Here is an 11,590-nt window from a genome sequence, read left to right on the forward strand (position 1 = left end):
TGGCCACTAAAGAAGATTGCACCCTGGACAAGCAGGTGGGTTGGGCTACAGATAATCAGTGTTACATGTCTCTTCATTTCTATAGCTGCTGCCGTTGGCTCCTTTGCCGGAGTTGTTCTGGATCTCAAGACTTACAAGCCATTCAAAACTAGATACTAAGAGAGAGCCATGGGTTTTTTTTTAATAGTTTTATAGATTACTTTGGGGAATAAACCAAAACTAGCTTCCAAAAACCCCACTATACACTTGCTGTATAATTAATGGCAAAAATCTTGTATATGCTGAGTTGCCATGCCAGGGCGCTTGGCCACATAGCTGGGACTCTAATTTGAATCAACCCTTCATATAAGTTTCAAAAGCAAGTTTGTTTTTTATAACTAAAGTCTTTGTTCCTTTCTCCAATATGGCCTAACCTCAAATATCTACACGCATGGATCCAAATACTTATTTGTCGATTTGGTAAAAGCTGAAAAAGGCACAGTTGTACTGAGAAGAAATAAGTTTTAAAAAACTGTACATAAGCAATAAGTTAAAAAGAAAGATGAAAGAAAAAAGCTAATCCAAACTCATCATGTAAATAGCTTTTAAATACCCTGATATCTAGGTTAAGGCAAATGCAAATGGACTATATGTTTTGGTGAAACTAACCAAATTAGAGAAAACATTTGACAAGATTTATTTAAATACTAAATCATCCATTAATTTTTTTTTTTTTTAACTTAATACATCACTAAAAGCTACCAAGAACCTTAGTCTATACTAACTCAAAAAAATAAAGATGAAGTGTTTATAGTATCTCTAGATATATCAGGTATTCATACAGAGGAGAAAAACTCAATGGCCTGCCATTACTTCTTATATTTAGACTTCAGTGCAGAAGAATCTGATTCAGCAGCAGCTTTAGCTAGATTTGTGGGTTTGAGAATGCTCTTTGGGTTAAAAGCCTTTCTGATCTTGAACACAGCCCAAGCAGTACCAATAGCATGTCCTGCAGCATCAAGCCCCTCACTTGTCACCTGTGCTGCTTGTTCTCCATACCTACAATGATGAAAAAAAAGACCTTCAATATTTTCATTGCTTCCAATTAATCTTAAAGAGAAAAAAAAAATTATACTCAAAAGAACAAAGAAAACCGGGCGCAAACATTATATCTTGGCCAAAACCAGGTCCCATTCCAAACATGGAGACAGCTTGTGCTGTTTCGCCAACTTGTACCTGTTTTGCATTGAACAACTGTCCAAAAAAGAAAAAGGTCCAAACCAAGTTACAGGAACTTGGAATCTTGGATGGAATTATGGTATATGGGCACAACTCAAGATAAGGTTTTCCACATAGGTTGCTGTCTAGCAATCCAAAATTAGTGGAACAAGACCTCAACCAATGGCAATAAAAAGAATCCACTAAAAGAGAACTCGCAACACTACAAAATAAAGACAATCAAGATTGTACCGACATTGATTATAGAAATATTCTTGATGACAACGATGATGCAGTTGTTGCATCAATGTTGTTTTCATATTAAGAATTACCTCTGTGAAACAAGCCCAGTAGTCACAACTGAAGTGGTTGACATAACATTCCTTCCAGCAACTTCAACAGCATCACAGACCCTGCCTGCATACATACATAAATAACACACTTGAGTGGCAGAAACATGAAACATACCATAGATTCTACAATTGGACAAAGACACTTAAGAAGGAAACACAGGCTTCATATCACAAATTCTTTGGTCGTTCCCATTTTCAAGAGCCTCCTTTTGTCTTCTAAAACTTCCAGTCCCAAATTAATCCTCCATAGATATGCTTTTATATTTCAGTTCCTAGGTATCTAATGTATTATAACTATATTACATCTAAAGGAAGTTTATATTTCACAGTTCCAAGCCGAAAAAATTGTCATCAAATTTGGCTGCAAGTCCTAATACTTGACCTTATAAATAAGTAGCTATCAATAAACTAAAAGTCTGAAAAAAATCCAAGAAGCTGCCTATGAATTGAAAATTTGCTCTTCTAAAGTAACATAGTAAGAGTGCAAACAAGCAGCTTCTCCTAGTGTCAGCTTGCTTTGGTAGCTATTGAGGCTTTGTTCGGTTGGGGAAATGAAAAAGTGGAGAGATGAAAAACTTCTTTGAAAAAAAGGAAAAAAGAAATTGACGTTAAGGAAGGAGGTGAGCTCCCTCCTCCCATTTTACTCCCAAATTCGGGGAGAAAATAGAACATCCCAAATAGTGGGCCCAAGGAGAAATTATCTGAGCCCACCAAAATTACTACCCCCTCCCTCCCTCCCCCCGTCCCCCAAACCAAACAACCCCACTATTCAAAATCCCCCCTATTTTCTCCTCTCCATTTTCAATCCCCCACAAATCACACCAACTAAACACACACTAAGTGACTTGAGAAGAATGCATATGCATTTTAGCGTCCAAGAGCTGGTCATTCTAAACAAATGATAAAGGAAGAAAGCCTCTCCCCACCTCTGTCTAAGCATAAAATAAGGGAAAGGAAAGAAAAAACCTCAATTGACAAATAAATAAAGAATCTGAGATGAACTTACTAAATCCATCCAAGGAAGCAAGGACAATCTCTCCAGGGAGGAGGCTAAAAAATTTCTTGCCCACTTTAGAGTTCACTATTGAGCTTGTGAAGAATCCTGAGACTTTGACAACCCCAGAAAGGACTCCAGAAGCCATCTTCTCCGTCGTCTTTGTCAACTTTTTAACCCTAAAATGATCAACCATAAAGCAGCATAACATTACTTATCCAAATCAAAATTACATAATCAAGTAAAAAGTAAATAAAAAAAAAAAAAAATGCAGGAGTGGGAGGTGAAGGGATGAATTATATCAAAGACAACACAATCAGCTAAACTGACTTATAAAAGTCAACAACTATATCCTATATTCTTTGAACAAATATAGGACCTGGTTCTAGGACTGTGGCAGTCAACCATTCTAAAAAAAGGTTTGCACAGTGTAACCATTTTAAAAGCTAAATGGAAATTCAACATATCATCTCCCTAGCACTGCCAATTATTATTATTATTATTGTTTGATAAATTGTAATAACAAGGGGTAAGGAAGATTTGAACCCTAGTCCCCTTCATAAAGAAGACCAATCAATTGAACCACAAGACTCTTGGCCCCAGCACTGCCAATATTATTAATCCTCTACTGGAGGTGGAGGACTGTCCAATAAAATGTGATGCCTGGGTTAAATCTTTTACCAAAAACACAATAGTATCCCAACAATGTTTTGAACCAGGTGTAAGGCAATGCAAGCAGCAAACGGATTTTCATGTACTCACCTCACCACCTCCCTAAACCAGCCTCAACCCCAACAAGTTCAACATATTAACAGTCCAAACCCCAGACAACATCTATCAGAACTACACATTACAAGAAACAAAAAACTAACAATAGGCAGAGTTCTGACATGATAGCTAAAAGAGCAAAACTTAGGTAGTTTCTTAGGTATTGTACCTTACATTTCCCAAATAAATCCAAACACATGGCTGCTAGCCAATGCAGCACAAACAATGTTATTATGAGCTGTACCTAAAATTTAATTAGAGAAGCTAAGATACCACGCCTAAGAAAATATACCTAAGCTTACCCTTAGCTAAAATCACAACTATTCTGAAAATGAACATATACAAACCAATCTACCACATTAACCAACTAAAATTAGAGGCCAAACAGCACAGATACAATAACAACCAAAGAAATCAATTATTCATAAAACACAATTTCTAAGAGATATAATTCAAACCTTTCTATCCTCCTCATTGTTTCCGGACTAATCTCTGAAGTAGACCCTGGCCCCATCCTCTTCTTCAAGAACTCATTCCCCCAATTCAACCTATCCACTGTCACATCCCCACACCATAAAATCCCCCTGATCAATTGCCCCGACCCCGCCGCAATCAACCTCGCCACTCTCCCATAGTCCTCCACATTGGGCGCCAATGTAGTCCAATACGCCGCCGAGCTCTGCAGCATCAACTCCCTCTTCTCCTCCTCCTCCAACTCCTCCGGAGCCATCTCTCTCGCCACCGAACCATCCAACACTTCACCATCCCCAACTTCCTTCACAGAAAAACAACTATACTTCTCCAAAACCTGATCCAATTCCTTCAAAAGACCCTCTTGTCCTTTGGACGCAACCGTCAACCCATAATTCAACATCTCACACTCTTTCCCACCAAAATCTTCAGCCTTTTCATCATTATCCAACGACCCACTTGCGGGAACACGAAGAGAAAAGAAGTAATGAGACGCATCAAGCTTCACAGCCGCTTCATCCTTCGCTAACGGCCATTGAATTTCATCACCAACGCGCGCAAGAACAGCCACGGTGTTGTCACCTTGGTTAAGACCAACTATGACAAGTTCACCACAAGCGAGTTCTACACTACGATCTTTCTCTATAAGATGAACTACCACGCCAGGAACTCTAATGAGAACATTCTCAAAAGATTGTAAATTTGGGGTCTCTGAAACAGTGTCATCTTCGGGAAAAAGATTCTCCGCTAATTCCTTCGTTTCAACAGAAGGGTATATTGTAGAAGCAGAAGACGATGATGATGAAAATGGAGAATTGGCATCTGGGTTTGTGTGAATGACTTCTGGGTACAGAGGATTCGGGTTTTGGTTTCGGTTTGAAGCAGACATGATTGAGTTTTTTTAAGGTTTGATTTTTGGGGTTTAACTGTTTTAAGGAAGCGAGAGAGTTCGGTTATTTATAGTTGGAGGAGTCTTGGGATTGAAGGAACATGGAAAGGGCGTGTCGGTAAGATTTGAAGGAATCTTAGTTAGCGGAGGAGGGAAACGTGGCATGTGGTGCATGAGCCGCGTGACAACTCTGGAGAGCTTTTTTTCTTTTTCGTTTGCAAAGGTAAAAAGGTAAAGGTTGTCTTGTCTGATTGTGAATTAATAAAGTTGTTTTACCAACGGTGTCTTGGTCTAGTGTTGCCAGGGGCTAGACTTGGTAGGGAGAACTATGGTTTGATCCCCCGCAAGCCCGTTGGGAGGAGTTTAAAACCTTAACCTCGGGACCCGCTCCGAAACCGGATTAGTCGGCCCAGTGGGTTCGGATACCGGTTGGGAAACCAAAAAAAAAAAAATTTAATAAAGTTGTTATTCTCTCTCCCGCGCTTCATTGCGACGCCTGTTTTAGTTTATGATTTGGCCAATGGGTCCAAAATATGAGAATTTATAAGATTTATATGGAGCGTGGTTCACTATTTTACTAAAAAAAATTTACCTATTTAAAATTTTTAGTTACAAAAATTTTTTTAAACAAAAATTAATTACTGACTTAACAATTTTAAATAAGTGAAAATTTTTTAGTGGAATGGTGGACAAGTGAAGTGGTCCACCAAAGAACTCTATAATTTCTCTCAAAATACATATTTTGGATAAGATATTAAAACAAAATAAGAGGAATTAGGCATCAAAAGATAGGAGGAATTATATTCTTCTCAAAAAAAAAAAAAAAGATAGGAGGAATTATATAAAGTTTTGAATTTAAGAATTAGATAAGAACCAAAGAACCTTGAAGTTGTTATGATTTTTTTTTTTTAAAAAAAAAAAAAAAACCTTTGAAGTTTTTATTTTTTATTTTTTGGCAAATGAGTATTTGGATCTTTTTAAGTATTTAACTATTTTTCGAGTGTATATACTTCTCTTGTTTTCATACACACCAGGTTATTATAGAGAAGAATCCTCTAAAGGTTGCCACAAAATGCTGACAAAAAGTTTCGAACTTTGGATTTTATGGGTATCATGGGACCTTAAGAATCACTTAGCCAACCCCTTGAGTTCAAAATATTAAATTTGATTGGCTGGTTCAATCGAAAATTGAACCTTTTTCAATTCTTTAATTAATTTGTTTTGATTTTTAAAACCACAGTTCAAATCCTTATTATTTGTGGGGACATGGGTCTAGAATCATATATTGGGTCTTGGGCTTATCCGAGGACGTTATCATGTCCAAGGAGGGACCAATGGTTAAGGGTGATTCCAGTTTAAAGCCTCATAAGTAAGAAAGTAGAAAAATGTGGTCCGAGGAGAAATTCCTCCTCGGCCATAGCATACGTAACCCAGACACACACCCCAATGACGAAAATAACCTACCTGGAAGTCATAGTATTAGAGGTGCGCCTCAAGAATACACAAGAAGGAAGAGAGCCCGAAAATATCTAAGGAAAGGCTGCTACCCCCGCATTGAATGCACTGCAGCTACTTTCTGGCTGCATTTATGTGGAGAAGACCCCTGAACAGTGCTGTCTTAGCTATCACAACTCACAGAGAGCCAAAAGATACGTCTGATGGGACAGGCACTCAAGTGAGGGCTCAGATGACCGACAAGTGTAGGATCAAGATGGTCCGGAGGGAGCTATATAATGTAACAACCCCTCATGCCGAAGGGGGGAGGGGAGACAAAGAAAGAAAGAACACTATAGCAACCAGAATCACACTTGTAATCAGTTCCATTGATCTATAAGAATATTTGCCTCCTCGGACAATACATTCACTTAATCTTACGTGTTTTGCTCTTGCATGATGGTCTTCCAAACCTATCCTAGTCATTGTTAGATTCACTAAGGCCTAGTTCTTCCAAAACTAATGAGTTGGGTGGTTCCTAATATAGACACTTAAATATTTGCATAATGGGTTCTAATTTATAACTTTATATATATATATATATATATATATATATTAGCCATAAGATACCTTAAAAATCCTAAGAATCGATAGTATGATGGATGAAACTTGAAACTTTCAAATTATAACACGTATAACTTTATATATATATATATATATATATATATATTAGCCATAAGATACCTTAAAAATCCTAAGAATCGATAGTATGATGGATGAAACTTGAAACTTTCAAATTATAACACGTCTTTCAAATCTATTGAGTCTACCACCTAAGTGTAAACAATATAACTACCAAAAAAAAAAAAATCAAAAGTGCAAGTTAAAAACATGCTAAAGTTAAAAGGATATAATTTATAATTTAGCCTTCTTTCTTTCTATAGCTCCATTACTCAACCTGTCTACACATTAAAACTGAAACATGTCCTCATATCCTCTCTTTTTTTTTTTTTTTTTTTCACTTCAATTCTACACATTAATGGGCTTGGAGCTTTGGACTGGCGGAGACCCTTAATTGGTCCACCCAACATGTCGGACAAAATATTAGTACAGGCCGAAGTCTCAAATGAGCCCAATGCCTGAACTAACATTTTATTAGCATCTAAGGGGTGTTTAGTTTGCGAATTCAAACAACTATTTTCAGTTTTTAAACAACATCACACATATTTTTTTATATTTTTTTACCCACACATATTTTTACAAATATTTTCAAATAATAATTTTCAGCTAAACGACCCAGCTCTTTAAAATCATGCTAAAAAATAAAAACAACTCTACGTGATTCATGATCTTAAAGCAGATTAAGAGAATCCCAGTTGCTATTCTGCAATTCAAAAACTTTTCCTTTACATCACAACGTTATTGTCCAAGCATTGACCCATATGACTCCTCCAAACTCTTAAGCAACTATCTGAAATCCGGAAGGATTGAAGATGCAGAGAACCTGTTCGACAATATGCCTGACAGAGATGTTGTCTCATATTCTATAATGATTCATGGCTATGCTAAAAATGGGTTCCACCAACAATCCATGGAGTTATATACCCGCATGCGAATTTTGGGTTTGGCTCCGAATTCTTTCACCGTTGTTGGTGTGCTTGTTGGCACTGCAGGCTTGCAAAGCTTTGTGCTTGGACAATCCATTCATGGACTGGTTGTTAAAACTGGGTTAGAGTCTGATATGATTGTAGGTACAGCTTGTTAGATATGTATGCTAAGTGTGGAAGTATGATTAATTCTATAAAGTATTTGAGGGAATGAAGAACCCGGGTTTGATTTCCTGCAATGCAGTGGTAGCCGGGTTTGTACGCAATGGACTCTTTGAAGAGGGCCTTGTGTTGTTTAACCAGTTCCGGAAGTTTGGTTTGGTACCTAATGTGGCTTCGGTGTTAGCTCTTATAAGGGGTTGCATTGATTGGAGTCACAGAGGCTTTGTGAATGTATTCATGGTTCATTGTTAAAGTTCCTCTTGTTTTGGATGTATCTGTCAATAATTCGTTTCTTGATATGTACTCAAGTTTGTTGGATTTAGATGCTGCAGCTAAAATATTTGAGAGATGGAATGCAAAGATGTTATCAGTTGGACAACAATGATAGGTTTGTTGATTGATCTTGAATATGCCTCTTATGCACTAGAGCTTTTCAGCAGAATGAGGGATAGTGGGATCAGTCATGACACAGTGGTCATCATGAATCTCATTTCAGCTTGTGCAATCATCGGGGATTTGAAGAGAGGGAGAAAAGTCCATGCTCAAGCTGTTGTTTGTGGATTTGGTTCTGAGCTCACTCTTGTGAACTCTCTAATTACAATGTATTCCAAGTGTGGTGACTTGAATTCTTCTAGAACAGTTTTTGATCAAACATCTCAGAAGAGTTTAGTTTCATGGACGGCAATGATTTTGGGCTATGCACAGAATGGACACCCAAGAAAGGCTTTGAATCTCTTAGTTGAAGTAAGACTGGAGGAAAACTTTTTCCTTGATCCAACAATGTTGGTTGGTGCTTTAACTGCTTCTGGTGGACTTGCTGCTTTAGAACTCTGCCAGCAGCTCCATTGTTTTGCTTTTGAGGCTGGTGTCTCCTCGCATAGACAAGTTCAGAACAGTCTCATATCAACATACTCAAAGTGTGGGACTGTGGAACTTGCCCACACTGTTTTTAAGGAGATGGGTTATCTTCAAGACATAATCTCTTGGAATGCAATTATAAATGGGTACGGGATCAATGGTGATGGAGATACTGCATTGGCTCTCTACTATGAGATGAGGAGTTGTGGAGAAGGTCCTGATAGTGCAACCTACCAGAGCATTTTGAGTGCTTGCAGTCATGCTGGTTTAGTGGACAATGGTCTAATGATATTCAATCAAATGGTGGAAGAGAATAGAATAAGGCCAAGCCAAGAGCATTATGGGTGTGTGGTTGACTTGCTTTCAAGAGCAGGCTGCTTGCCTGATGCAATTGGGTTTGCCAGCAAATTTTTGGATGGAACAGGTCCAGATGTTTGGAGAGCTTTGCTTAGTGGATGTCTTCTTCATGGCAATGTAGGGCTTGCAGAACTTGCAGCAAGCAGGATATTTGAGCAAGATCCAGAAGGATCTGACCAAGTTGTGCTTCTTTCAAATGTTTATGCATCAGTTGGTAGATTTCAGGAAGCTGAATCATTGAGGTCAAGTCTGAAGAAGAAGGGGTTATTAAAAAATCCTGGGATCAGCTTGCTGAATGGGATTCCATATGATTCTGGATGAGGATTTTTAAGCTTTGCTCAAAGGTGATCTTGTGTGTTAGTGCTACTGTCACATTCCTGGTGAAGAATATCAGGACAAAACAGTCTGATATGGGACGGGATTAATAAATGGAGTTAAATTACTTTTATGTGCTACATTGACAGTATTACATCAAAGATAAAACCTGAGAATATCAGATCTTCGTCTACTATCATTTGACTTGAAAGCCGGAACATCACCAAATCAACAGGCAAGTGGATTGATCGGAATTATAACTAAGCTAGAATTGTTTGGTAAAAAAAAAAAAAAAAAAAACTATTGCATAGGCAATGGGTGACTCAATTGATAGAGTGCTAGCTGAACTTTTTTTAAAACTGTTAATAGTTACAAGGTTTTCCATTGTTTTAGGATTATGTATATGTCCTCAACATTGATATGCTAGTAGTGAGACTTCACAACCATAACTAAGTGTAGGTTTCCAAGTGTCACCTGTGTCTTGTATTTGAAGATTCGGCCTGTTATTTACCAAGGCAAGTGCTTGATTTTTTAATATTGGGCATATAGGTTTTTGTCAAATGTAATCACCATATTTTCTCTTCTTTGTAAAAGTAAACAATGTTAGCTACCTTTGTGCCATTGTAAATGTAATTTAGAGTTATGCAACCACATCTTTCAATTACAGTGACTTTTTCCCCTGTAATCACAAAAAATTCTATCATGATTTGAGTGACCTAATTGGGTTAAATGATTAGGATGACTGCGAGGTATGGTTTGAAGTCAACTAGGCCTTTGTTGACATAACTTGTAACCATAGCTTATGGGAAGCCTTATTATCCCATAAACATCTGAGTGAGATGTGCAAAAACTCAATGAGATTTTTGACTGGGAATCTGTGGAAGCAACTGGAAGGATACCTCTTCCTATGAGCCACTAGGAAGATAAGTTAATTTGGGTGTTGAATAAGAAAGGAGCCTTTTTCAGTTAAATCAGCTTATGGGGCCAGTCAAAGCCACAGGTTCAATATCAATAATATGGAGGTATGGAAACTCTTTTAGAAATTAAAGTTACACAAACGGCTTAAAATGTTTTTGTGGAGATTTGCAATGAATATTTTGCCAACCAGAGCTAGCTTGAAGAAGAGGGGTATTTATGGTGTTCTCCTGTGTCCTCTTCATGGCACTGGGGAGGAAATGTGTCTGCACTTGTTCCGCTACCGTCCTATGGCTGAAGCAGTTTTGTTTGGTTTAGAATGGGACCTTTCTATGGATTTCTTTCACTTTGATTCTCATATGGAATTAGTATTATATATTTTTTTTTAAAACCTTTTTGGTGATAACAGTTGCCCGAGCCTAGTCACTGTGACCTCTTTGTGCGGAGGCACCCCTTCTCCCAAAGTTACGGGACTATTTTGTCAATTGCCATATTATTTAGATGGATTTTTATTGCACCTCTAGGTATTTTGGATAAAAGCTTTCCTAAAAATCAATTCATCCTTATGACTGATAGATTTTAGCTCAATATGGGAGTTGAGAAACAAAATGCTATTTTCAAAAGGGAAAGTAAATGTAACAGAATTGATAGTTAGAAATCAATCTATTTAATGTTCTTCATAGTGAGGTGGCATATGGATCCAATTTTCCTTGGAGTGAAGCAAGTACCCGTCACTATGGTTAAGACCACCACAAGTAACTTTAAAATTTCACAAGAAGTTTTTGTTGCCGTTTATGCTCCCCTGCTGTTGATGAAGCCTTTGCTATCAGGTGGGCTCTAGAGTTAGCAGAACATCAACAACTCCAAGGGATCATTGTGGAGTCTTTGACTCTAAAGAGTGTATAGAGTCCCTTGAGAGAAGATCAACAAGCTTGCCTTGGGAGCTTGAGACCTCAATGAGAAATGTCTTGCAACTAACTAAGAACTTTGACAAGGTTTCCTTATGCTGGACTAATGGGAAAGTAAACACTGCAGCTCACCTTCTAGGTGAATGATCTCTTTGATGTAATTCTTTTGGATTTTTCCCTTCTCTATCCTTACCCCAATTGGTACAGATAATAAAGGTTTAAAGAGGGGTTTTTGTAACTCTGTTGTTGTTTAATCCTACATTATATTATTTGAGTACCAAAAACCAAAACATGTTGAACATAACTTGTATTCGTACATTCAAGCAGTCTCATCACTAAATTCAAACCAACTGAATGCGTGA

At 37.7% G+C, this 11,590-nt stretch overlaps 2 protein-coding genes across 2 annotated transcripts; one reads left to right on the top strand and one right to left on the bottom strand.

The window, feature by feature from the left end:
- Positions 1 to 487: 487 nt before the first annotated feature.
- On the bottom strand, positions 488 to 4,761 carry LOC111989158 (protein EARLY-RESPONSIVE TO DEHYDRATION 7, chloroplastic). Its single transcript, XM_065771726.1, has 4 exons — positions 3,771 to 4,761; positions 2,557 to 2,723; positions 1,530 to 1,614; positions 488 to 1,038 (listed from the first exon to the last, which is right to left on the bottom strand). Exons 1-4 carry the CDS (start codon positions 4,670 to 4,672, stop codon positions 849 to 851), a joined length of 1,344 nt encoding a protein of 447 aa, XP_065627798.1. The 5' UTR covers positions 4,673 to 4,761; the 3' UTR covers positions 488 to 848.
- Positions 4,762 to 7,367: 2,606 nt separating this feature from the next.
- On the top strand, positions 7,368 to 10,026 carry LOC112037095 (pentatricopeptide repeat-containing protein DOT4, chloroplastic). Its single transcript, XM_065771729.1, is given in 6 exon segments — positions 7,368 to 7,863; positions 7,866 to 7,901; positions 7,904 to 8,077; positions 8,080 to 8,130; positions 8,133 to 8,216; positions 8,219 to 10,026. Coding segments are annotated over 6 exon segments (1,950 nt in total). The 5' UTR covers positions 7,368 to 7,451; the 3' UTR covers positions 9,412 to 10,026.
- Positions 10,027 to 11,590: the final 1,564 nt, after the last annotated feature.

The sequence above is a fragment of the Quercus suber genome, unplaced genomic scaffold, assembly GCF_002906115.3.
Source record: "Quercus suber isolate HL8 unplaced genomic scaffold, Cork oak 2.0 scaffold_5, whole genome shotgun sequence".
Classification (NCBI taxonomy): domain Eukaryota; kingdom Viridiplantae; phylum Streptophyta; class Magnoliopsida; order Fagales; family Fagaceae; genus Quercus; species Quercus suber.

Excerpts from the sequence above, each read along its gene's own strand:
- LOC111989158 (XM_065771726.1), bottom strand. The coding sequence starts at position 4,672 with ATGTCTGCTTCAAACCGAAACCAAAACCCGAATCCTCTGTACCCAGAA. Across the intron at positions 2,724-3,770 it reads ACAATGAGGAGGATAGAAAG|GGTTAAAAAGTTGACAAAGA; the intron begins GTTTGAATTATA and ends TGATCATTTTAG. Across the intron at positions 1,039-1,529 it reads ACTGGGCTTGTTTCACAGAG|GTATGGAGAACAAGCAGCAC; the intron begins GTAATTCTTAAT and ends TCATCATTGTAG.